Source organism: Microtus oregoni, unplaced genomic scaffold (assembly GCF_018167655.1).
Source record: "Microtus oregoni isolate MIOR12 unplaced genomic scaffold, Mior012 000038F_ref0000394, whole genome shotgun sequence".
Lineage (NCBI taxonomy): Eukaryota > Metazoa > Chordata > Mammalia > Rodentia > Cricetidae > Microtus > Microtus oregoni.
Window position 1 is genome coordinate 11,312,269 of NW_024543097.1, and position 26,105 is coordinate 11,338,373.

The window sequence follows — 26,105 nt, forward strand, 5'->3', positions numbered from 1 at the left end:
ATGAAGAAAGTTAGAGGTCTCACATTTCCCAATCTTAAGACCTACACTAATACCAACCAAATGGGGTTGACTTAATAAGTCATTGGCCAGTGGAATAGAGTTGAGATTTCAGAAATCAACCTCTCCTTCTGCGGTGGACTGATATTGACAAGGGTACCGCAATCATCCTGTGGGGAAAAATAGCCTCTTTAACAGTGGTGCTGGGAAAACGGTTATTCATGTGTTTTAATTGGACCCTGTATTAGTCAGCATTCTCTAGGGGAACAGAAACTACAGAATGAATCTATATATAGAGAGAAAGGGGATTTATTAGGTTGGTTTACAGGCTGTGGTCCTCTTATAGTTATAGTTATTATTGTGGGAAGACCAATAATCCGGTATTGTTCAGCCCATGAGGTTGGATGTCTCAACTGGTCTTCAATATGTGCTGGAATCCTTAAGTGGGTTCTAATGTCAGGGAATAAATGGTCTTGTCATCCAGAGCCGGTGAAAGCTGGCAGACATGTGAAATGGTGCAGCCTCTGTGGAAAAGCAGTACTTTTGTGGCTACTCAAATTAATCAGATTAACGAGATATACTGCAAATACCTAGAGAAGTCACTAGCAAGAAAAGTACTTGTACATGAATTTTCATAGCAGCCCTGTTCATGACAGTCAAAAGGCAGAAGCAGCCTGCAAGTCTGCTAACAGTGAGTGGATAAACCAATTATTGCAGTACACATACAGAGAACTATTCAGCTTACAAAGGAATGAAACAGACTGGGGCTGGGCCAGCTCAATGGTACGATGCTTGCCCAGGTACCCCAGCACCAAGGACTGAAATATCAATTATGTACTCTAATGAGGGTAAACCTTGAAAACCTGATTTTAAATGAAAGAAACCAGACAGAAAAGATGACCTTTTGTGTGGTTCTATTTAAACGAATATGCATGGAAATGAACATATATGATTGGTAGGAGCTGTGGGACATGAAGAACCGTGAGTCTTTTACTTAATGGATACATTGATGTAGCACTGCTTAGGAGCTTTCTCAGTGGACAGCAAAGAGAATGTACCAAATGCCACCAGTCAGTCACTTTAAAATGGTGGACTTTAGCGTTGAGCATGGTGGTGCATGACTTTAATCTCAGCACTCAGGAGGCAGAGGAAGCAGATCTCTGAGTTCAAGACCAACCTGGTCTCAAAGGGAGTTCTAGGACACTCAGGGCTGTTACACAGAGAAACCCTGTCTCAACAAAACAAAACAAGTTATTTTGTTAGACAAATTGCAACTCAATAAAAGTGTAACAGTTTATTTGGAGTATATAGTTTCTAGAAGGAAGTGGGAGTTGAAAACCAGTAATCAATACTTAACAGGTGCACAGCGGCATGTCTACAGGTGCACAGCGGCATGTCTACAGGTGCACAGGTGCACAGTGGCATGTCTACAGGTACACAGTGACATGTCTACAGGTGCACAGTGACATGTCTACAGGTGCACAGCGGCATGTCTACAGGTGCACAGCGGCATGTCTACAGGTGCACAGGTGCACAGTGGCATGTCTACAGGTGCACAGTGGCATGTCTACAGGTGCACAGTGACATGTCTACAGGTTCACAGTGTCCTGTCTACAGGTGCACAGCAGCATGTCTACAGGTGTACAGCAGCATGTCTACAGGTGCACAGGTGCACAATGGCATGTCTACAGGTGCACAGTGGCATGTCTACAGGTGCACAACAGTGTGTCTACAGTTGCACAACATCATACCTACAGGTGCACAACAGCGTGTCTACAGGTATACAACAGCGTGTCTCCAGGTGCACAATAGTGTGTCTACAGGTGCACAGCGGCATAGCTACAAGTGCACAGCAGCATATGTACAGGTGGCGTGTGTGCACCTGCACACAAACATTGTATATACAATGATAGTAATAAAAGATAAAAACAGAAATTAAATTCTGACCAATACAGATTAGAAGTTATGTGTCTATCAATGGGACAGTGTAATAAAGTTTAATACATCTGTACATTGTGTAATGTTTAAATTGAGTTAACCGTAATCACCTCCATGGACATTTGTCAATTCTTGTGGTGAATGCTTTCATAATACTTTCCTATCATTTTTGAAATGTACAGTGCATTTATCTACAATGGTGCACTAGTACCCTGGAGCTCCCAGCTCCTATCTTACCATGACTCAGTACCCAGGGACACGTGCCGTTGTTGTTTAAGAAGTGACGGTCCTGTTACGTTGCAGTAATTTGAAGATCGGGGAACAGAAGTGTGTTTGTGTCAAGTTGTACACACACATAAAGGAACTAAGAGAAGGCTACAGAATTTGTGCGAATTCCTCCATCTAGATGTGTCTGTTAACATTTCAAAACAAAAACCCCACAAGGAATGTATTGAGCAGGATCACAGAGTTCTAACGGTACTGGATGCAGCAGAGGGTGAGAAGTGAAGGCAGCATTGGTAAGGGGTCTGGGGTTCTTTGGAGGAGCTATTTCATGCTTGTGTGCTCGTCATCACACGCAGTATCATTTTATAGATAAACCTGTCACACAAATTTCCCCTCACACAAGCTGGAGCTCTTGCCACCACCCACCAGTGAGCACCTGGAGATCAGCCTTGCTCCTCTAAATGGCTGAGGCTCCACTCTTGTGACTAGCTGTTGTTGAGCCAGAACTTTCTCTTTAACTTTCACACAATCAATGGGACAAGGATTACTCTTGCCTTGTTTTTTTTTAATATTTATTTATTATGTATACAATATTCTGTCTGTGTATGCCTGCAGGCCAGAAGAAGGCACCAGACCCCATCAAAGATGGTTGTGAGCCACCATGTGGTTGCTGGGAATTGAACTCAGGACCTTTGGAAGAGCAGGCAATGCTCTTAACCTCGGAGCCATCTCTCCAGCCCCAACTCTTGCCTTGTTTATACAGACTGGAGCACCTAAGTACAGCGACTCTTGAGATCTAAATCTTGGGTGTCTATTCCCTGAGACCGGGTCTAACCACACAGAATTCTGCACCCTTGAACAGTGTGTGTGTGCGTGTGGGGTGGTGGTGACTGTTGAAAATTTTATTTTGTTTTCTATACCAATTTTATCAGACTCTTTCCTGAAAGGTGTATCTCTGGGACCCCCCACATCTCGGCCTTATGGCAGCTCTCTCCGTGCTGCTTCTGTTAAACTTGGCAACAAAATCCTCCTCAAGAGTAACTCCAGATCTGGATCTATCAAGCTGAAATGGAGTGGCTGTAACTCCGGTATTTATTACTGGGCCACTCTGCTGTGCTGAGACAAACCATGTTTATTTCTGTGGGATGTGGCAAAGAAACCCATCCCATTTCTTCTGGCTAGTGCCACTGTCCCCCCTCTCTTCTGTTTCTCCCTTCCCCAACTTTTGTGTGTGTGTGTGTGTGTGTGTGTGTGCGTGCGCGCTCACTTGCCTCTGTGTCTTTGTGTCTCTGTACCAGGGGATTGCAGGTGTGGTCCAGGCTCAGCTTCCCTCTTCTCTTCACACGGTTTTATTGTCTCTCTGGAAACTGAGCTCCCAAGTGTAGAATTACTGTAGCCCCAGCTGACAAACAAGCCTCACCTGAGCAGGTTTGGGGGGGGAGATCTACTTGGGGAGTCTGGGGAGATGTGAGTGTGGAGGGAGAGATCTGCTGGCCAAGGGTGCTCTGGTTTTGCAAAGCACTGAAAGGGAATGCTGCTGGACACATAGCCTCTGTGCTCCAGGTGTGGGTGAGAAGGGGAAATGAATTCCCTGCTTGGGATCCGGCATGAAGAAGCAATGCAACTTAAAACCTCCAGCGCCATGCTTTCTTCCTGTGCTCAGCAGAATGGCAGGGTGTACCCTGGCTGACCCTGGCATTCATGGCCACACGGTTTCCTATGTAGAGACATTAGTGGGAAGGCAAGTTCGTGGAGAGGGACCCCGAACGCTTGGCGTTGGCTGTGACTCTGAGAACTCCTCCTGGGGTACGATCCATGTTTGGGAGAGAGACTGTCAGTCACATACCCAGAGGGACGATATTGGGCACGGATTCCTCAGCATGTATTTGTGGGTGACAGACTCGTGGACAGAGTTTCTGTGCTAGTTTGTGGGAGAAGCTCGGCTCATGGATAAAGAGGCCAGCTTCCCAAAGCCGCTGTTCAGGTGGGGCAATCAGAGCAGGGTGGAGCAGAAACATGCTGAGTTCAGGGAAGGACCGGAATAGCTTTCTTGGCACCTGAAGTGGTCCAAACCACCAAGTGAAGAAACAGACTTCCTTTAGTACATCTGACCAAATCATTATTTGTAAGCTGGCTGGGTTGCTTCAGTCTAACTGCAATCTTCTTGACCGTTCAGGAGAGAGCTGGGAGCTGAGTGGGGAGGGGGCAGAGCGAAACCGCAAAAGCCTCCACTCTAAAACTAAACAGTAGATGTCGTTCCTGGAGCAGGTCCCCGTCTTTCTTAGCCCATCCAATTATCTTTCATTTCCCCTCATAATACCAGTCATATTTTTATAAAACTAGAATGTAGACAGGCATATTTTCTGGTAGATGAATGGTGTATGTAATTTTGTATAATTTAATTTTGTATAACTTAACTTTGTGTAACTTATTATGCAGATGAAATTAAGTGCCTGTGAACTTGTGCCTCCAAACCATGACCTTGGCTCCCAGAACAAGATGAATACCCCAGCATGAAGCGGGGTCACGTGATCACGTCTGATGCTTTTGGCAGAAGTGGCTGACTGAAGCTGGCAAAGTCTTGACACCAGACTGTAGCAACCTTTGCCAGGCTTCTCCACATGTCAACTTTCTCTAGGTAGGAGAAGTAACATCTAGGGCTTAGATCACATTAACAGCCAGACGAGGGATCATCTTGCCAGGAAAAAAAAAAATCACCTGCCCATACAGGCTTTCATGTGGGCACGTGTGGTTGATATCAGACACCCTAAGGTCTGTTTCTAAAATTCCAGGGATGCCATAACCAAGGGCTGAGGAGGCATATGTTTGCTTAAGATGGAGAGAGGGATGGTCGGAGGGAGTGCACTCAAGCTCTCTCCATAGGAAGCTGTGCTCTGCATGTGAACGGAGTTTAATTTTGCCTCTTTATCATAGTGGTGTAAATAGAAGCTTTGCCATCAGTTTTTCCTAATGAGCAAAGCACCACACGGGAGCTCTGGGCACCGAGACTCTTGCCTAATCGTGAGTGATTTTACAGGCTGTGCCTGCTTCAGAAGGAAGAGAGGGGAAGTGTTGGGCTTTGAGTGTGCAGTGTCCCTGGGGTCATGTGTTTGAATGATCAGCCTCTAGGTGGGGCCTTCTGGGGTTTTACAGCCCATGCTCACTTCGATCTACTCTCTGGTTGGCTGATCAGCGGAACTAGAAGCGAGCCGCGCCCTGCGCTCACAGCCACGACAGCTCCTGGTGCCGTGTCTTCCGGACCACCATAGATTGCTCCTTTAAACTGGGAGCCAAATAAAACCTCCCTCCCTTAAGTGGCAGATTTGGTCCACAAGACCTACAACAACGAGGAGAGTAAGCAGTACAGATAGCATGGTGGGAGGGGGCAGTAGCAAGCCAGGGTGGTTGCTGTGGGCACAGTCCCAGGAAGAACCAGTTAGGGACATTCGAAAGTCATTGTATTAGATTTTGGACAGGGCAGGTGGTTCAAAAGGACACTGAGACACATTTCTATGGACGAAGGAGTGTATCAGAAGAATTATTAATGCCATAAACAGACTGGAAGGCAGGCAGACAGACAGAGGGGTAGCAGCATGGTAGGGGCTCCAAGGAGACTTTGGATCCCAGCACCAGAGACAGACAGCGCAGTGGCATCTCTGAAGAGGAGCAGAACCTGTGCGATGGGGTGTGTGTGTGTGTCTTTTTATACATCGAGCAGGAGTGGGGGTTTTCACAGCAAGAGTTTGGCCAATCTCTGGCTCTCGGGCAGAAGGCAGGGAAAGAAGCGGGGAGCAAGACGTGGCGCCTCCGCGTGAAATATCAGGGCACCAGCAGCCTGGTAGCTCCGACAGCGGGATGTGTCACAGCCCCTGTCAGTGTCCGCGGGAAGAGAGTCTGGATCCTGACATCACATTCTTACACATTGCTTGCTGGGCCTCTTTGTCCAAGGCTTTGCTGTTAGCGTTTCCCCCAAAGCCCTCCAGGATCTTGAGAGAAAGTGTCTTTTACGAGGTGTTAATGACCTGAGACGCTGAGATGAGAAGGGAGCATCATCTCCTCAGTCCCACACCAGCAGTTCAGCTTGTGATGGTGGTGGTGGTGGGGCAGATGTGGGGGATGATGGGGGGAGCATGTGGAGGGGGGGCTTGGGGTGCTTCTGCTGTTTCCTCTCAAATGTGTGCTGGTCCTCAAGGCTGCCAATCAAGGACTTGTGGAGGGAGGGAGGCCTGGTGGCTTGGTGTTGGGTGGCCTGCTGAGTCACAGTGGATGGGATGATATCAAATAAAGGACAGTTTTCTGCTGAAATGAAGAGGCACTTGGTAAAACAACATAGCAGGCCTCAGAGGGCTGTGTTAGTGCCTACACAAAGCAGCCCCGACATGAAGTCTGAAAGGCAGGTTCTGAGGTCAGTTTCTCTGCTTTCTGTTCGATCTATCGCTCCGGTATCTTCTCCTTAGTTTCTCTGATTTTGATCTATTGCTCTGGTTTCTCCTCTCAAGATGTACTCTTCAACTGAATTATGCTCGTCATACATGCTTCCGTCATTTGTTGACTTTAGGTTTGCCACTAGCGTGAAATCATCCTTTGTTGATTTTGTTAGGTAGGCAATGTCGTCGTTTTCCTTTCTCCTAGTCCAGAGACTTCTGTGGAATATTCAACACAATCGTTCACAGAGCAGAGTCTCCTAAGCCCTCCGCAGTATTGCCCTCCTCCATTCTATGCCAGCCTCTTCTACTGCCAACTAGCTAACCAAAACGGGTCTCACCCTCCTTCCCTGAGGGTGTTGCAGGAGTCCAACCCACAGCCTTCTGGGTGGAGTTGGCGCTTCATATGTGTCCTCCCTTACAGCTGCATGAGTTACACACTGCTGTATAACAAGTGGGCCCTCCACTTACCAGCGCAAACCAACGCAAAACAACGTGTCCTTGTTTCCTCACAGTTTTTGTGGGTCAGGAACCTGTGAATGAATTATATATAGGCCTCCCTGTTCAGGATCTCTTACAAAGCTGCCACCTGGTGTCAGCTGGGACCACAGTCATGCCAAGGTGGACCTGGACGGGGTTTGCTTCCACATTCTGTCTGAGGCTGCTGACAGAATATAGTCCCCTGTAGCTTACAGCAGGCCTGTGCTGGGGTCTCTCTCAGTTCCCTGTCTCTGGGTCCTTGTGCAGCTTGCTTCATAAGGATGAACAAGCGCTAGAGAGAAGGTGAAGGGGTAGAGGGGCGTATGGGGATGAAGACACTCACATTCTGCAGAAGGGGCAAGCAACACGGTTGCCGTATTCTGAGGAGTAAGTCCTTAGTCAAGCTATGGCGAGTCCCCAGCCCTTGGGGACCACTGGGAGTCATTACAACTGTGCTCACTCTTTTGCTGTCTTGGCAACTCATGAGAAATAAAAAGTGTTTTGAAAAAAAGTAACAACAGCAACAACAAAAAGCACCACCAAACTATGTCACAGTAGAAACCCTGAGTCTAGAGCTTGGTGTCTCAGTAAAAAAAATTCTATATGATCAGGGGTTACCTCTGGGGATGGGAACTTGAGGCGTTTCCCCCGCCATTTGTTGGGTGACTTGTCTTGCTCAATCAAGAGCTTGTGAAGAAAGGGAACTTTGCAAAGGAATGGTTGGTTCCTTTGCCATACAGCCTCAAAAGGAAAATCAGTGTTATTTTATTTTTAACACGAAATACCTCCAAAGACTCACTAGATGAACTCAAGTTTCTGTGCAGTAGTGCAGAGTTTGCACATTGTGACAAACTGCTCTCTGAAAATGACCGGATGCGGTGGGGGCTATTCTAAGAAAAACAGGAAGCGAAGGAAATAAACTCCTCTTCTTCCTCTTTCAAAATTGTCCTTGCTCTTCAGTTATCTGGGGAGTGAGGGTGAGACGGTGGGATCCTGGCGCAGTGCCACACAAGCGAAGAGCCTGTACTTACGGGGTTGAAGCGGGAGAATTATGAGTTAGAGACCAGCCTGGGCTACATAGAGAGACCCTGTCTCAAAGATAAAAGCAAATAAAGGCCCCTAAGTCTATAAAAATGGATTAAAGTAAGAATATACAGCCGAAAAAGAATATAATCGATATTTGGAAATTATCTGTGCTCCACTCATCCTGTTAGGTGTGTCTGTAGGAAGAACTGGAAGGTGAGCCAAAGAGAAATCTCCAAAATGAAATTCAGAAAACGAAACCCAATGAGCAAGATGTGTGTGATGAGTCTTTCATCCTCCTTCCCTCTCTCCCTCCCTTCCTCCCTCCCTCCTTCCCCCCACCTTTGTGTAATAGAAATACTTTGAGTTCCAGAATAGAAAGTATTTATAAGGTAAGAGTAATATTTAGGGTCCAAGGGCATATCCCAATGGTTAGTGCTGGGGGGTCCAAGGGCATATCCCAATGGTTAGTGCTGGGGGGTCTAAGGGCATATCCCAATGGTTAGTGCTGGGGGGTATAAGGGCATATCCCAATGGTTAGTGCTGGGGGGGTATAAGGGCATATCCCAATGGTTAGTGCTGGGGGGTATAAGGGCATATCCCAATGGTTAGTGCTGGGGGGGTCTAAGGGCATATCCCAATGGTTAGTGCTGGGGGGGTCTAAGGGCATATCCCAATGGTTAGTGCTGGGGGATCTAAGGGCATATCCCAATGGTTAGTGCTGGGGGGTCTAGGGGCATATCCCAATGGTTAGTGCTGGGGGGTCTAAGGGCATATCCCAATGGTTAGTGCTGGGGGGGTCTAAGGGCATATCCCAATGGTTAGTGCTCAGGATCCTAGCTTCCATCTCAAGCACCACATATGCACATACACACTTGTATGCATGTGCACACCTGTATATATACACATGCACATGTGGGCTCTCTCTTTCTCTCTCTTTCTCTCTCTCTCTCTCTCTCTCTCTCTCTCTCACACACACACACACACACACAATGCTTAAGGGATGTTAGGTGCTCCTTTTTCATATAAACTGTTCAGTTTCGTGCCCGGGATTTTATATGTGGTCAGCGAATACACACTTTTCTCTTTGTCAATCTAATTATTACACTCATCCCTGCTCCTGTATGATATTGGCAGTATGGTCCTGGAGTCCAGATTAGCTAGTCCTTTGTTTCATGAAGATCTTCCAGTCCTGGGAAAACTCAGCTCCTTCTAAAGACTTGTTGGAAGTTAGGTTTAGTTTGGCGTAAGTTGTCTTTGAGATTAGAGTCAGTTTTCCTACGGGCTCATGTTGCGGGTGGATCCAGTTCCCCTGTAGAGTGCTGCAGACCGGTGGCAAGGTGGGAAATACCAATAATTTGCAGCTTACTTTCAAGTGATTAGCTCACAGGTACTCTGCAGGAAGCCAGCCACCCTCACTCCAGCTGACCAGCACCCCATCCCTACCTTGGTTGCTCTATCACGTTTAAGTCTGTCGTGTTGAGTCTCACTGCGGGAACCAGAAATTAGTTTTTCCACCCCCTGCCCCTGGACACTGCTGCCTGCGTAGATGACGGATGAACGAGTTTGTGCCGCCTGCCCAGCATTATCAAAACAGGCCCTGTCTTCATACCATGCTGAGTAACTTGACCTGTGCAAAGTGAAACCAGAAAGGGGACAATCAGAGTACTTTAGGTCTGATAAAAATTTGCGCTTGGCTTGGGAGACTGATTTATCCTTCAGGAAGGCCTGACAGGGACTGGGAACATGTGCTTCTGACTTTCCCAACCGGTTTGTTGTATGACCTTAAGGAAGTCACATGAGCTTCCGCTTTTGCAATAGCAGAGGATTAGACAAGCTAGGCTGTGATGGTCTCAAAATATAGAATGGAAAAACTATACATAGACCAGTTTCCATTAGCATAAGCTCACTGAAAGTGCGGTGGCCTTTAAACTGGAGGCAGTCAGGACCTTTGTGCATTGAGACAGGGTTTATCTGTGTGGCCCTGGCTGTCTTGGAACTTGCTCTGTAGACCAGGCTGGCCTTGTGTGGCAGTCATGACTCACTTAGTCTTTTCCTCCATGATTGCGGGTCACAGTCCAGTTGTTTTTGTGGGTCCATCCCAGTCAGGTTCTGGCAGGAAAAGGAAGTCCTTGAATGGAGGGCACCCTGGGCTCTCCAGCCAACAGGTGAGCATGTCTCCTTCTTGTGGTCATCAGGGGAATAACAGCTTTCCAAAGGTGGCGCCCCCCAAGTCCCAGAGTTCAGGGGCTCCACCTGTCACCAGTCAGAGAAATGTCTTGGCTCTATGCTTTACAAAATATTCTATTTTCTAGCCACATTAAAATGAATATATTTTGTTGTATGTTGCCTATGAAATATGTAAGCAGTAGCTATTGAGTCAAACTGTGAAAGCAAGACAAGACAAAGTGTGCCTGTGTCAGGGATCCAGCTGCACTGGAGTGGGCTTGCCACTCTAGCTCACCAGAAAAGATGGCGTTTCTCATGGGCCATCTGTAAAAGGCAAGGAGTGGACTTGATGACTACGATGGTATTTGGAGGGCTAGGCTTCAGGCAGGCTCTACTGTGCACTTGGGGCATGGAGTCAGAACAGAAACCCCCGAGACTCAGAATGTGTGCTCCCCAAGTGAGCTTCACAACCACAACACCCCGAGACTCAGAATGTGTGCTCCCCAAGTGAGCTTCACAACCACAACACCCCGAGACTCAGAATGTGTGCTCCCCAAGTGAGCTTCACAACCACAACACCCCGAGACTCAGAATGTGTGCTCCCCGAGTGAGCATCACAACCACAGCACCCCGAGAGTCAGTCCAGAGAGTACAAAAAGGAAGATTCAAGCCAGAAGAACTATAGGTAATTCCAAGTGGTAGTTTTAGGGTACAGAGTGTGGTGAGCTTGGGTGTGACCTGAAAAGATGTGAGGAGACGGGAGGGCCAGGTGGAGGAGAGCCTGCTTTAGAGCCCTGGGTGCTGGGGTTGACATGAGTGGGCACCTCGGAGTGAGCAGACACTCTGCTGTGCACCCAGAACTCCTCTGGGACCCCTGCAGGCTAGGAATGGTAGCCTACCATCTCCCATCAAGGAGGTCTACAGACCAGGGAGATACTGGTATCATACCAGTGGAGTAGACCCTACTGTCTGTATAGAGAGGGCAGGAATTTGGGGGTGCTTACTGGATGAGTGAAGAATGAGTAAATCAATGGAAGATCCCTGAGAAAGAATTCTTAAACCATGAACCCTGATGTAGAAGGAAGAAAAAGAAAGGGGTATGGGTACGGAGAGGGTGTGGTCCCCATCCCGCCCGCGTTGCAGCTTCCAGGACACAGTGGCTTCCTGGAGGAATGCTTGCGGCATGGGGTGTTTGCCATGCCTTCCTGGGCAGGGCAGGGCAGGGCATTGCAGCTGTGGAGTTTCCGTTTCCCTGGGGCTGGCATGAAGAAATTCATCTGTAGGAGGGGCTTAAAACAGCTGAAGAGGGCAAATGATCTGTCCCCGGAAGGGTGGTGAGGGCACCTGGGCCAGAATCCATGGGAACGTGTAGGCCAAAGGCAGCGGGCATTGATTAGACTCTTAAAATTTTTTTAAATTAATTAATATTCTCTCTGTCTCTCTCTCTGACTTGTTCCAGTCTCCCCTCCCCTCACATGTTTTAGGACACACCCAAGCTCACCCCACTTTGTGCCCTAAAACTAACCACTTGGAAATGCCCATAGTTCTCCTTGGCCCAAGGTCTTCCTTTTTTTGTACTCTCTGGCCTGACTCTCGGGGTGTTGTGGTGTCTCCGCCCCTGCTGTGCACCAGCCATGACAGATGCTACATCCTCTCTGCTGTGATGCTCATGCAGAAAGTGCACATTCTGAGTCCCGCGGGCTTCTGCTCTGACTCCATGTTCCAAGTCCACAACTCAGCACAGCAGAGCTTACCTGAAGGCCAGCCTTCCAAATACCATCTTACAGTCATGAAGTCTACTCCTTGCCTTCTAAAGATGACCCGGGAAACACCAGCTTTTCTGGTGAGCTAGAGTAGCAAGTCCATCCGTACATCCGAGGACAGCTTGAGGGAGTTCTCCTCCACCGTGTGTGTCCTGGAAATTAAACTCGGTCCATTAGGCTTGGTGGCGTGCACCCTCTCTGAGTCACTTCATGTGCCCCTTGATTAAGTCTACTTAAAAACGTGTAAGAGTGTTTTGCCCACAAGTATTTTCTGTGCACTGAGAGTGTGTGCAGTGCCTGTGGAGGGCAGAAGAGAGTGTTAAATCCCCTGGAACTGGAATTCCAGATGGTTGTGAGCTGTTGTGTGGGTGCTTGGAACTGAACCCTAGGTCCTCTGCAAGAGCATCATGTGCTATTAACTACCGGGCCATCTCTCCAGCCTCCATCTTGGGGCTTTTAAAAATCACACCTTTAAACCGGGAGGTAGTGGCACACATCTTTTGAGGCCAGCTTGATCTACAGAGTGAGTTCCAGGGTAGCCAAAGCTACATAGAGAAATCCTGTCTCACAAAAACCAAAACAAAGCAAAATCATACCTTTAGGTGCTGGGAATGTAACTTGGTTGGTCAGAGCAGTGGGAGATGCCCTGGGTTGGATCCCTAGGGAGGTATAAGCAAGGCACGGTGATACCATCACCCCTACAATCCTAGCACTTGAGAGGATTAGGAGAATCAGTCCAAGGTCATCCATCTTCATAGGAAGTGTAAGGCTGGCTCGGCCTAGAGACACTGTCTCGTAATAAATAAATAAATAAATAAATAAATAAATAAGCAAGGAAACATACAAACGAAGTCACATCTTTAACACGAGAACCATATATATCCCCTGTACATCTCTAAGGTGTCTGGGTTAGCCAGCTTTTCGTTTCTGTGGAAAAATACCCGTGAAAAGCAACTCAAAGCAGGGAAGGTTTCTTTTGTCTCATAGCTTCAGAGGTTCAGTCTATAGTGCGTGGAAAGCCCTGGGGTTGTTAGCTGTTGTGTATGATACCCTTTAACTGGGAGATTCTGGTGTCTGTATATGTGGGGCTTCCTCCTCTACCCAGCTGAGGCTTCTGCTTAAGCTTATGTAGCCTCTTCGGTCCTAATGCGCCTGACGTCTTAAGTCCTGGTTTCCTAAAAGATAGCCCTCTCTTGCTTCCTAGAGTGCCTTCCTGCGACATTTCAGCCTTGTTCTCAAGTGCCTGCTGTTTTCTTAGTCTCGGGCAGGAGCTGACTTGCTGCCTGCTGCGTTTCTCAGTCATGAGCTGTCTCTCCAGACACTGCTGGTATCATCTGTCTGGGCTTGGCCCTTGTGAATTTGGGTCTGTTATTCCCCAAACCACTTGGCAAGGTTTTAGAAAGAAAGTAGAGACACTTGTCTGTGCTTGATTTCCGTGGTGTAAGGGATCCCTGTCTTGATTAGCTGTAAAGAGCTGTTTGGTCAAGAATGAGACCTTAGCAGACTTCAGCTGGTGTCCATTTGCCACGTTCTAAGGTGATGTTGGAGATGTGGAAATTGGAAAATAGACATCTTCCGGGGTGTTGCCTAGAGAGGCAGATTAACCTGACAACTTTTCTACCAACATGGCGGGATGCCACGTGTCTTCCCTACACCCCTCCTCCATTCTCCACCTGTGGAATCGTATGTGTTAGGAACATGCTAACTGCTGCATGTATGTGAAATGTGTTTCTAGACCTGCTTTTACCATGCCTGTTTTCTTTCTTTGCACTATAGAATGTTCTAGTAGGAGACAGCAGACGTTCTCTTCCGGTCCTGCAGTTCTGTCACCGTGCCCTCTTGTCGCGCGTTTATTTCAGGTCAGAGTTGCTGGACGTTCACAGTCATGTTTTCATTCTCTTCTAGGACACGGGGGTTGGGAAATCAAGCATCGTGTGTCGGTTTGTCCAGGACCACTTTGACCACAACATCAGCCCCACCATTGGGTAAGTGACAATGCGTTTCTTTTTTTGACATCACTTTTTTGACCAAATATTTCCAACGCCACCAATGAGAATTGATCTCAACTCCAGAAATTTAGGGCTATTCTTGTATAATTTTTTTTTCTTGTCAGTCTTCTTCCTCTTGAAAGACAGACCATTTTCTTGACGTCAAGACCATGGCTCTCAAGAGCAGGTTGCCTTTATCTCCGGAGGGGAGATGGTGTGCACTGACAGCTCCTGGTGTGTGGCTAGATTGCCTGGCTTTAATCCCCAGAAAGGCTGATCACTGTAGATTGAGGAAATCCAAAGTTTATGTGGAAAGAATTAATTTTTCTTTTCTGGAATGATCTAATGCTGAACAACCTCCCTCTCCCCATAGCTTAAGTTTGCAGTGACAACATTGTTTCTGATGGTTGGGATGCCTTATGGGAGCTGCAATGCCTTATGGGAGCTGCTCTACTTCCTGCCTACTTTGCTCTTCACTGTCTTCTGGTATCAGGAAGACTCAGCTCTCCTGTGTGTCTAAGAACGTCTAAGGCTTTTTTTTTGACATAGTTAACTTGCACTCATAATTTTCTCTTTTGGAGCTTTGAGAAGGTGTTTCTAAGTTCCAGTCTCAGAGAAAAATAAGGCTATCAAGAACACTTCCCAAGTAAAATGTGGGTTTATTGGAGGATGATGGAAATGGAATTCCTAAGTTCCAAAAGCTTGATAGATTAGCTACCCCAAAGTGTGTTAACTTGGTGAGCCAGAATTCTGGCTTGAGGGCTCGTTTTGTTTAGCCTTTATGGAGCTTTCAAAATTTTAAGCCAATATATGTTACTTTCTTTTCTGTAGTAAAAAAAAAAATAGCTGAAAAGACAATTTAAAGGAGGAGATGCTATCTTGGCTTACGGTTTCAGAGGGTTCCGTCCATGGCTGCTTGCCTTCAGATGATAAGAACACCATAGCAGCAGAAGCTTAGAGTGGAGGTGAGCTGTGTTCAGGTTGTGGTGGCCAAGAAACAGAAAGAGCGCATACAGGAAGAGGCTAGGGTAAGATACAGTATCTAAGGACTTACCCTTAGTGACCAACTTCCTCTACCTATATAGATGGAGCTGCGGGCTGCTTCCCGCCGGCCAGCTCCCACATGGCTAGCTTTACCCGAAATAATTACATGGAAACTGTATTCATTTAAACACTGCCTGGCCCATTAGTTGCAGCCTCTTATTGGCTAATTCTCACATCTGGATTAACCCATTTCTAATAATCTGTGTAACACCACAGGTGGCTTACCAGGAAAGATCTTAACCTGCTTCTGTCTGGAGTTGAAGAATCATGGTGACTGCCTGACTCAGCTTCTTTCTCCCAACATTCTGTTCTATTTACTCTGCCTACCTAATTTTCTGTCCTATTAAAGGGCCAAGGCAGTTTCTTTATTTAACCAATGAAATCAACACAAAACAGAAGACTCCCACATCATACCTAGACCTCACTTTCTACTTTTCATTAATGCTATTATATTATTAGCTCTTCAAAGGACTAGTCTACCCATCAAGTCAGAGTCTTTATGATCTAACAGTTCCCGGAAATACCCCCACAGACACACCCAGGTGTATTTCACTATTCCATTAGGTGTCTCTTCACCACAGCCAATTTTGAAGACTTTGTGCTTCTGGCTTTTCTTGAGAGATCCATGGATATGGAATGGGGGGGTATGGCTGCCTGCCTGGCCACCCAGAGCTGGGCACATGGTATGGGGATTTCCTAGACTTATTATTACTGTTATTTTTGTCAGTATAGTTGTCTTGCCTTATCTACCTTCTGGATTGTTACCTGCCGGATCCTGTGGACCGTTCAGTTCATGTCCCTGACCCAAGGGTTAATTGTGATGGCTTCCATGGGTCAGAGCACATAGGACATCACAGAGATACAGACCTGACTCAGACCGAGCAAGGCAGAACTGGAGGTGTGGCCTCAGTACAGCAGTGCTTGTATGAAGTGGGTTTGATCCCAGCGCCACCGATACCAACCGAACAGACAGATGACAAACCGAGTTACTCTGTTCTCAAAGCCTGCCCTGTTCTTCCTGCTGGAATCACATTTGCAAGAGGACATCGTTTCTGCATCAGGAGCATAAGCCCACGTCACCTCAGTGACTCATGCTGGTAGTCACAGAGATAGTGAAACATGGCTGATTCAAAGGCAGCTACATCACAGGCTCTGTACAGGCATGCAAGCTGCATCCCTGGAGCTTCCCGCACAGCCTGCACCCATGCACTTGTTGCCTTGTGAATCTTGTTTTATTATATTATAAAAGAGTGTTTATTGTGGGAGGGTGATGTTTGCATGCATACCACAGAGCACATGTGGAGGTCAGCACAGCTTGAGGGAGTTGGTTCTCCCCTTCCAGCCTGTGGGTCCTGGGGCTCAAACTCAGGTTTTCGGGCTGTACTCTACCTGACCCATCTTTCCCAGCCTGCCCCGAGAATCTTGTAAGCTTTAGGGTCGTCTGAGTTTTGCTTACTTCTGCATTTCCTTTCCTTTCTGAGTCTTACGAGCCTCCCTTCTCCGTCTAGGAGGATTGTTTGAAATTGGGTGAGTTATCTGAACAGGAGAGTATAATGAGAATAAAGAGGAGATGCCATTTTTCTAATGTGGTCATGGAAAATTTGAACGATGGAAAATGGTTAAGGAGAAGACCATCCCGTAATTATTCATGTGTACGTTGGTGTAACTTGAGCTTGGTCCATGTATCCAAAGTGGAGCATGCTTTTTAGTAATTGCGTCTAAAGCTGCACATGGTGGCACACAACTGTGATCCAAGCATTCAAGAGGTTAAGGCAGGAGGATTATGAATTTAAGCCCAGCCTTGGCCATGTAGGAAGTTCAAAGCTGTCCTGGGTTATATAGTAAGACTCTGTCTCAAACAAAAATAAATAAAAATAAAAATTAAAAGAAATAAGACTAAGGAGGCAGGGAAGCATAGCTCAGTGGTAGAGCAGATGGTGAGTGATTACAGTCGAAACCCCATCCTCACCCCCAGCAATCACCCCACAAATATAATGAAGAGAAAATGGAAAAGAATTAAGTCTACGGAAACAATTATACAAGGACACAGCATATGCCACGGAATGCTGAAAAGACTCATAACATGGTGTGCAATATTGTCATTTTAGACAATATTGTCATTTTAGATTGATATTGATTGTTGTTCATTGCAATGGAAAGGTTCACAGAATATAAAGTGGGAAGTCTAGCCCTAGATAGAGCATTATCCATTTTCCAACTAAGAGTTTGTATAAAAGCAGTTAGTTGAGTTATTAGCGGTAGCCATGGCTAGGTGCTGAACTGGGAGCTGATATTTATTTCCTTCTTAATTCTCATTTCTTGAATTTCCTTTTTTTTTTCTTGCATGTGTGAGGTATACACATTGCTTAGTGGAAAAGAATAAGGATCCATTTTTAAATCTATTTGCTCTTGTCGGTAGTCTGGAAGGTCTTGTTTAAGTCCTCTAAAGGGAATTGAATCGACAATACTGGATTGTGTCACACAGGACCCTAGACTTTCCCTTCACTTCACGGCTTGGTCACTCAAGGTCACATGTTAACCTCTGGTGTGAGCGTGTATGTTGGCAGTGGGTGTGGAATTGCAGGGACTCAATGAGGTTTCTGCATTCAGCCTCTTAGGAGAACCGGAGGCAGAAGAAACAGTGCTCTGATGAGCCCGGAGCACACTGTGGAACTCTGTGCTGGACCACGCTAGGCCATAGACTGGGCCAGATGCCCTGAGCTGCAACCTCCCAAACTGTAGACTGTGTCACCCAAGAAGGAGAAAAACACTGCTGTGATACCTCAGGAATTACCTTGACTCAGTGATGGAACCTCACATGTAGTCCAATTCCCGATGTGACTAATTGTCATTGGTTTTAATTTTCATTTTTGCAGTATTGAGAATTGAGCATAAGGCCCTGTTCATGCCAGAGAATAGTCATGCTAAGTATTATATTCGTGAGCCGCAATCCCAACTCCTCTAAATGTGCTTAAAACAGTCTTCAAAGCTCTTTCCCAGAATCCAGGATATAGTCAAGGCTCCTATTCAGCTGTTACCTCTTTTCCTTTAGTTTAGGTCCTGGAAAAATCTTCTGGCCCTTTATTTATTTAATTTTTTATGATATTTAAAGCACCCACAGCAGCTGACTTATGGAATGACCCTCGTCCTACGCTTACCTGCTTGCTACCTTAGAATGACATCCAGACTAAACTTCCATCTTAGGGTTTCTATTGCTGTGAAGAGACACTATGACCCACGGCCACTCTTATAAAGGAAAACGTTTAATAAAGTGGCTTAGTTTCAGAGGTTCAGTCCATTATCACCATGGCAGAACATGGCAGTATGCAGGCAGACACGGTACTGGAGAAAGAGCTGAGAGTTCTGCGTCTTGATCCAAGGCAACAGGAAGTGAACTAAGTATCACACTGAGCTTTAGTATAGGAGGCCTCAAAGCCACACCCCCACAGTGACACACTTCCTCTAACAAGCCACACCTCCCAATAGTGCCACTCCCTATGGCCCTATGGGGGCCAATTCCATTCAAACTACCGCAGAATCCACACAGGTGGATGTGGGTGTTTCTTAGCCATCCCAGCAGCTTCTCATAACTTGTCAGGGTACTGGCACTGCTTGCAGTTTTTTAATGAATGGGAAACTTTAGTGCATAAAGAGAGGATATTCAATATTCTGTGTATTTGATTTTTTACACCTCTTATGAGCACAAAGAAAATGCTTGTTCAGAGGAAAGAGGTAAAAAAAGAACAGCAAGTGTTTGATGATTTACTGGCACCATAAAGTACTTCGTTTTCAATGGACCCATGCATATGCTTGTGTTATTTATCTCCGTGCTGGATAGTTCGTGTCGACTTGACACTGGCTACAGTCATCTCGGAGGAGGGAACCTCAATTGAGAAAACGCCTCCATAAGACTGGACTGTAGGCAAGCCTGTAGGGCAGTTTCTTAATGAGTGATTGATAGCGGCAGGCCCAGCCCATTGTGGGGGTACCATCCCTGGGCTGGTGGTCCTGGGTTCTATAAGAAAGCAGACTGAGTAAGCCATGGGGAACAAGCCAGTAAGCATCACCCTTCCATGGCCTCTGCTTCAGCTCCTGCCTCCAGGCTCCTGTCCTGTTCGAGTCCTATCCTGACTTTCTTCAACAATGAACTGTGATATGGAAGTTTAAGCCAAATAAACCCATTTCCCTTCAAGTTTCTTTAATCATGGTGTTTTTTTATTTTTTTAAAAATTTATTTATTTATTTATTATGTATACAGCATTCTGCCTGCACGCCAGAAGAGGGCACCAGATTTCATCACAGATGGTTGTGAGCCACCATGTGGTTTCTGGGAATTGAACTCAGGACCTCTGGAAGAGCAGCCAGTGCTCTTAACCTCTGAGCCATCTCTCCAGCCCCAGGTCATGGTGTTTTAGCATAGCAATAGAAACTTTAGCTAAGATAATCCCTATGGTTATTCAGACAGGTTGAGATTTGGCTGTTTTTCTGTACTTGCTGCTAGTATTGAATTCATGTCAGCGCAGGGAGTATGTTCAGACAACTTTCTGATTATGCTGTTTTGATGTATTTCTATGCCAAAGTTTTAAAGTCATAAAATAAGACCATTTTCCTCACATTTGTTACAAGAATATGACTTTACATCTAAGGTTAGATACTTAATATTTCTCTGATATCAAGAGAATGTTATTCTAGGACAGTTGAATCTGTTTCTGCAGGCATTTTCTTTTAAAGATTTTATGGGTATGTGTATTTTATCTGCATATGTGTATGCACACCACGTGCGTGCAGTGTCTGAGGAATCCAGAAGAAGGTATTGGATCCCCTAGCACTGGGATTACAGATGGCTGTGAGCTGCCGTGTAAGTTCTGGGAACCAAACTTAGGTTCTCTGCAAGAGCAGCCAATGCTCTTGACCAATGAGCCATTACTCCAGCCCACACATTCTTTTTGTTTTGAAAGTCTAGCTGGATTACATAAAATGCTGGCTATCTTATTTACAGTGGTACAACTCTCATTACCACTTCCTAGGGGACTAGAGTTCTTGGGGTCTTCTTGAGGCTTAACACTAACATGGGTTCATGAGTTTCTGTGAAGGTTTGATAATGCAGGGGGTTGACTCTCTTTTCAGGGCATCTTTTATGACCAAAACTGTGCCTTGTGGAAATGAACTTCACAAATTCCTCATTTGGGACACTGCCGGCCAGGAGCGGGTGAGTACACACTTGTTTCTGACTTTCTAGGGACAAATTGGAGATAGCATTTGTATTTTGATTGGTTGTGGTCTTTTGTATTGGCCCCCATCTGTTACAAAGGGAAGTCTCCTTGATGAGAGGTGAGGGCTATACTTATCTGTGTGTAGAAGATGAAATATTAAAACAGTAGTCAAGAATTATGCTGGTTTATTAGCGTAGTAGTTGCGGGTTGACCTGGACCAGTAGGTTATTCTTCAGTGACAGGGCCTCAAATGGGAGGTGGCCAGGACATGAGAAGATAAAGGAGAAGATAGGAAAGTTTGGCATCAGGACATCTTGCATAAGCTACGTCTTATGCCAAGCAAGCTCATTCATCAGTATAGCATCTTATATACTGTTTTTAGGGGTAAGAAATGTGGTGAAATCAGCAGGAAGCTTATCAGACAATGTCACATAAGGGGAACCCAGGATATCTGAAGAGAATTACACTCTGAGCACACAGAGACCTTGACTGATAACCACAGCCCCATACTGTGGGCAGAGTTGGGTTCTCAGGATCTGAAGCCAAAGTTCCCTCAAGGCTCTGGCCCCAGGCCATCACCATCTCTGCCAAGGGTATTCCTGGTTTTAGAGAAGGAGCTGTGGTCCTTCTTCAGCATCAGAATATCAGGGAAAGCCCTGGATCAGCCCCAGCCCTGCTCCAAGATCCGTGATTTCTCTAGCCCTGGGTAGTTGAAAGGACAAGACTTGATTTCTCTTTTCTTGATCTTAAATCCCATTAGACAGCTGTTGGATACTGACAAGGTATGTCCACCCCTACTGCACCCATAGAGTTATCATGCCTTGTTGGCTGTTGTTGTGGTTCCTAGGCAGCTTGGTCAGGTGGGCTTGTTGGTGGCTTCCCTTCTTTGGAAGCTTGCCTAGCATCTTTTGGTATCATGAAAGCTGGTCCTCAGGGAGGAGGTGTTCAGATCAGTTTCAGCTCAGGGGCTTCTGGTCCCTGTTTCTGAAGTGCATGATGTCTTCAGCAGGAGGGACTTCATTTTCACCTCTGGGGTACAGTCAACGGCAAGAGCAATAGCCTGTAATATGTTGGGAGTCTCATGAACAACCCTGACCAATGACTCAAAAGAGGGCTTCTCGTGCCTGGTTTTGGTAGAGAGTCCTCAGCTCTCGGGGTGGGGGGGGGGCATTGTCAGCTCAGATAGAAAAATTTCATTAAACTATTATGCATATTTATGTACCAACTTAAATGTTCTGTAGATATTTTTAGGTAAATAGTTAACAATATGATTCCTTATAACTTTTCCAGACATATTTACAGTTTCCTCACCCCTCCCTAGTTAGACACCCCCCCCCACCTTTCCCATTAACCCTTTCACATCACAGTACCCCCGCTGTTCCTTTCTCTGTTGCTTCTCCAACTCCAATCTGCATCCTGGTAATGGACTGTTTTCATTGTTTCCCAGAGGGTTGTTTTTTTTTTTTTTTTTTGGTTTTTTGAGACAGGGTTTCTCTGTAGTTTTGGAGCCTGTCCTGGAACTAGCTCTTGTAGACCAGGCTGGCCTCAAACTCACAGAGATCCGCCTGCCTCTGCCTCCTGAGTACTGGGATTAAAGGTGTGCGCCACCACCGCCAGCATGTCCCAGAGGTTTTAGTGTGTGCTGTTTTCATTTTATTTTCATTCCAGGAATAGTTTTTATTTCTTCTTCACATATTGCTTGTAGACAACAGATTTTGTTCTTTGATTCATTCAGTCAGTCTGTGGTGTTTTGAATGAGAACAGCTCCTATTGACTCATGTATTTGAATGTTTGATTCCCAGTTGGGTGGACCTGTGTAGGAAGGATTAGGAGGTGTGGCCTTGTTGGAGGAGGTGTGTCACTGGGGGTGGGCTTTGAAGTTTCAAAAGCCCATGCTAGGCCAGTCTTGTCCTGTTTTGGCCTCTGCCTGCAGATTGGAATGTAAGTTCCCAGCTTTTTCTTCAGTGCCCTGCTTACCTTCCTGCCCTCCATGCTTCCTGTCATGATGGTCAGGGACTAACCCTCTGGAAGTGTAATCAAGCCCCAGTTAAATGCTTCCATTGTGGGTTGCCTTGGTCATCACGTTTTTTCACAGCAATAGAACAATAACCAAGACAGCCTATTTCTTTTGATTTGAGAATTGAAGCCATTAATATTTAATGTTTTAATTGAAGTGTACATGTTAATTAAAGTGATTGTGTTGTTGATTTTGGGTAGTTTGTGTTCTCAGTGGTGGTAATTATGGTTTCACATTTCTTTCCACAGTCTCTTGGATTTGTTTATTTCTTTCTTCAGCCTGAAATACTGCCTCCTGTATATGTTTTAGGTTTGGTTTGTGAGATATACCCCTTTATAGGCTATTTATATCCTGAGAAATTTTTCTTTTTCCTTCAACTCTGGTGATAGTTTTTTGGGTGTGTTAGTCTAGGTTGGCTGTAATAGTCTTTTAGAACCTGGAATGCACTGCTCCAGGCTTGTCTGCCTCTCAGAGTGTCTACTGAGAAACCAGCTGATGGATTTTCTATTATATGTGACTGGTGTTTCTCTTCTTCTAGTTTTGCATACACTTTTTTTTTGTTCTCCATACTTGGACCATGGATATTTTCTTTCTGGTCTTGTCTATTTGGTGTTTTACATCTGTATGAGTATATCTTTCCTTTGTTTGGGGAAGATATGTATTCTATGAATTGAAGGTTTGGTTTGCACATGATGCCCCATATTTCCTGTATGCTCTTTTCCTGTGTTTTAATTTTTTTTGTTCAGATTTTCTACTTTTCTTCTGCTTATAGAGCTTCCCTTTGAGTTTTCTAGTTGAGTTAATGGGTTTCTCAATTTCATCTTCATTTCAGCTTGAGTCCTCTTCAGTGTTTCTGCCCCTTCAATAAATTCTGTTCTCAAGTCCTGGAGTATCTTCATTTCTATCTTCATTTGTGTTTTCTTGGGCATCACTCAGGCATTTAGTCTCTTTAATTTCTAATTTCATTGAGCTGTCTCTTAGTGTCATCTTTAAACTCTTTGAATTCTTCGATGATGTTTATGATTGTTCTTTCTAATTCTGTCTTCTGGGTTTCATCTAAACAATTCTCACTGGCGGATATTTCTGCAGGACTGTGGGGTTGTAGGGGAGATACTGACTTGATCTTTCATGTTGCTTGTAGGTTGTTTGTTTGTTTGTTTTTGATGAGATCTGGGCATGTGGACTTCTTTTGTAAGTTCTCTGTCTGATGTGGACAGAGCAGGTTAGGACAGAGGATGTGTGGACTGATTGAACTTGAAGGTTAGAAAGGGCTTAAGTGGAATCAAACCAGGTGGGGATTGGGCTAGTGTGGAGGATGAGCATCTTGGTCCAAACCTAGAGTGTGGGGTAGATATGTCTCAGTGGAGATGTTGGGTATGGTGTGGTGGGGCCCTGGTCTAGAGATTGGTTGTGGTGCAAATAGATGTGGCCAGACTCAGCTAGGGCACTAGTTCTGGGGCCTGGGCTTGATCTGGAGTGCTCAGAAGGGTCAGGCAGACTCCCTTCATTAGAACTCGGAGCAATGTACAGTATCTGGCTGGGTGGAGAGATAGGATGTTCAACATGCTTTCTCATACATACAACCCAGAACCACCTTCAGGGGCAGCACTACCCACTGTGGGCTGGGACCTCTCACATCAATCATTAATCGAGAAAATGCCCCCACAACACAACTTGTTGGGCATTTTCCTAGTTGAGGTTCCCTTTCCCCAAATGACTCTAACATGTTGACCAGAAACTATTTTATGTTGACCGACTTCTGTTTTAATTCACTTAATAATCTTGTCTGTCTCTGAAAAGGTTTCAGTTTCTTGTCTTTCTCTCAATGGAAGAATAATCCTTAATTTTCATTTTTTGGTACTTATAAATACAGTGCTTATGTAATATTTATTTTATAGAAGTCCTTCCTTTAAAACTGAAGTTCTAAGCTAGGTGGTGGCATACCCTAGCCCCTGACAGGCAGAGACAGGCAGATCTCTGTGAATTTAAGACTAGCCAGGTCCATAGAGTGTAGATGGAAGTTTCTGTCCTGCCTGGTCCTGCAGCTGTTCAGTCCCAAAGAAACACACAGAGGCTTATATTAATTGTAAACTGTTTGGCCTATTAGCTGAGGCTTATAATTAACTAGCTCTTACAACTTAAATTAACCCATAGTTCTTATCTGTGTTTAGCCATGTGGCTTGGTACCTTTTATCAGTGTGACATTCTCATCTTGCTTTTTCTGCATCTGAGTGGTGACTGCAGACTGAGCCTCTCCTCTTCCCAGAATTTTCCTCGTCTGGTCACCCAGCCTATACTTCCTGCCCAATCAGCATTTTATTAAACCAAATATGAGTGTCAAATCCTTTCAGGGTATAAGAGCATTCTCCAACAGCAACAGAGTGAATTCTAAGACAGTCAGAGCTACACAAGGAAACCCTGACTGGTAACACAAATGAACAAACTAAAGTTCCAGTAATTTCAGGTTAAAGCCTTTTAAAGAATATTTCAAGAATTGGGTAATTTCCTGGCCTACAAATGCTAATCTCATTAAAATGCCTTTTTTTGCCAGCTAAGTTGAAAGCACAAACTTTATTTATTTATTTGACTTTTTTTTAAGACAGGGTCTCACTGTGTAGCCCTGACTGTCCTGGGACTCTCTCTATCGCCCAGGTTGGCCTTGAACTCACAGAGATCTGCCTGCCTCTGCCTCCCAAGTGCTGGAATTAAAGGCGGGAATCACCATCACCCAGGAAGAGTACATACATACTTTTATAAAGTGTAGGCCTGGGGACCTTCTCTAAGCTGCCAGTCAGCTGTGCCTGCCGCTCCCCCAAATCCAGCTAACATATTCACAGAGAAAATGTGTGCTTGGAGGCTGGCTCCTGTCTTTACTTGCCTGGGTTTCTTTGCAGTTGATTGGCTGTCTTTCCTTGCTTGTTTGTTTTGTCTCTGGGTTGTCATAGGAACCCGACTGAGTTTTGCCCCCTCGCTTTGGCCATGAAGCAGGTGCTTTAATGAAGGATGATCCGTCAATTTCACAGGAAAGTGACTTGGCATGAGCAAGCAACAGCATGGCGTCTACTACCCGCTGATCTTCCTTGTGACTTTCTGTGTGCAGACACTGCCCTGAATGCCCTGTATGTAGCATCCTCTCCCCTGCGCTGTGAGGTACCTGGGACTACCCTCATTGACCAGCGAGATCATCAAACCACAGAGGTTGATTATGGCACTCACGGCCATATGGCTAATGAGGCACAGAGCTGAATCTGATTGAACAATCTGGGTCCTGGGTTTCCTTTTTATTTATTTATTTTTAATGGAAACCATATAGTTGAAAACACAGACATCCACCCAGTTATTTCTACTGTTGGCACAGCCTGCTATTCTTCAGAGCAATTGATGACTTTCTCAGGGAGGTCGTGGCGTCAGGATCAGCTGTTTCCATCAGACTGTACTGTGCCACCCAGGAGAGACTTCTGAGCAGTCTGTGCAGAGCATTGATGTTTCCGGGGCCTGCTCTAGTGAGCAGATTGCTTTCGATTAATTTGGTACTCCATCCCACTGACTGTGGCAGGTTCCCCAGTGTCTATGTCGAAGGAAAATAGCACCAGGAAAATTTCAGTTGGTATTTCTAATAATCTTAATTTCTAATCGTCTTCGTTTATATTCCTAACACTTGGCTGCGATGGGTTGTGGACACTGCTGATTATAGTACCATGTATGTGTGTATGTGTATATATGTGTATGTAGATTATTACAGTTCTGAGTATGGAACGGAGCCACCTCCAGCCTTACTGTCATAATTCTTAGGAACACTGCGAAGCAGTGATACTCATCTTTAT

The 26,105-nt window shown here is 45.6% G+C and overlaps 1 protein-coding gene across 1 annotated transcript in view; it reads left to right on the top strand.

Moving 5' to 3' along the window:
- The window catches only part of Rab31 (RAB31, member RAS oncogene family), a 121,071-nt gene that overhangs the window by 32,605 nt on the left and 62,361 nt on the right, over positions 1-26,105 (top strand). The window contains exons 2-3 of the mRNA XM_041631895.1: positions 13,925-14,004; positions 20,179-20,260. Coding sequence (XP_041487829.1) covers positions 13,925-14,004; positions 20,179-20,260 — 162 coding nt within the window. The remainder of the gene's footprint in view (positions 1-13,924; positions 14,005-20,178; positions 20,261-26,105) is intronic.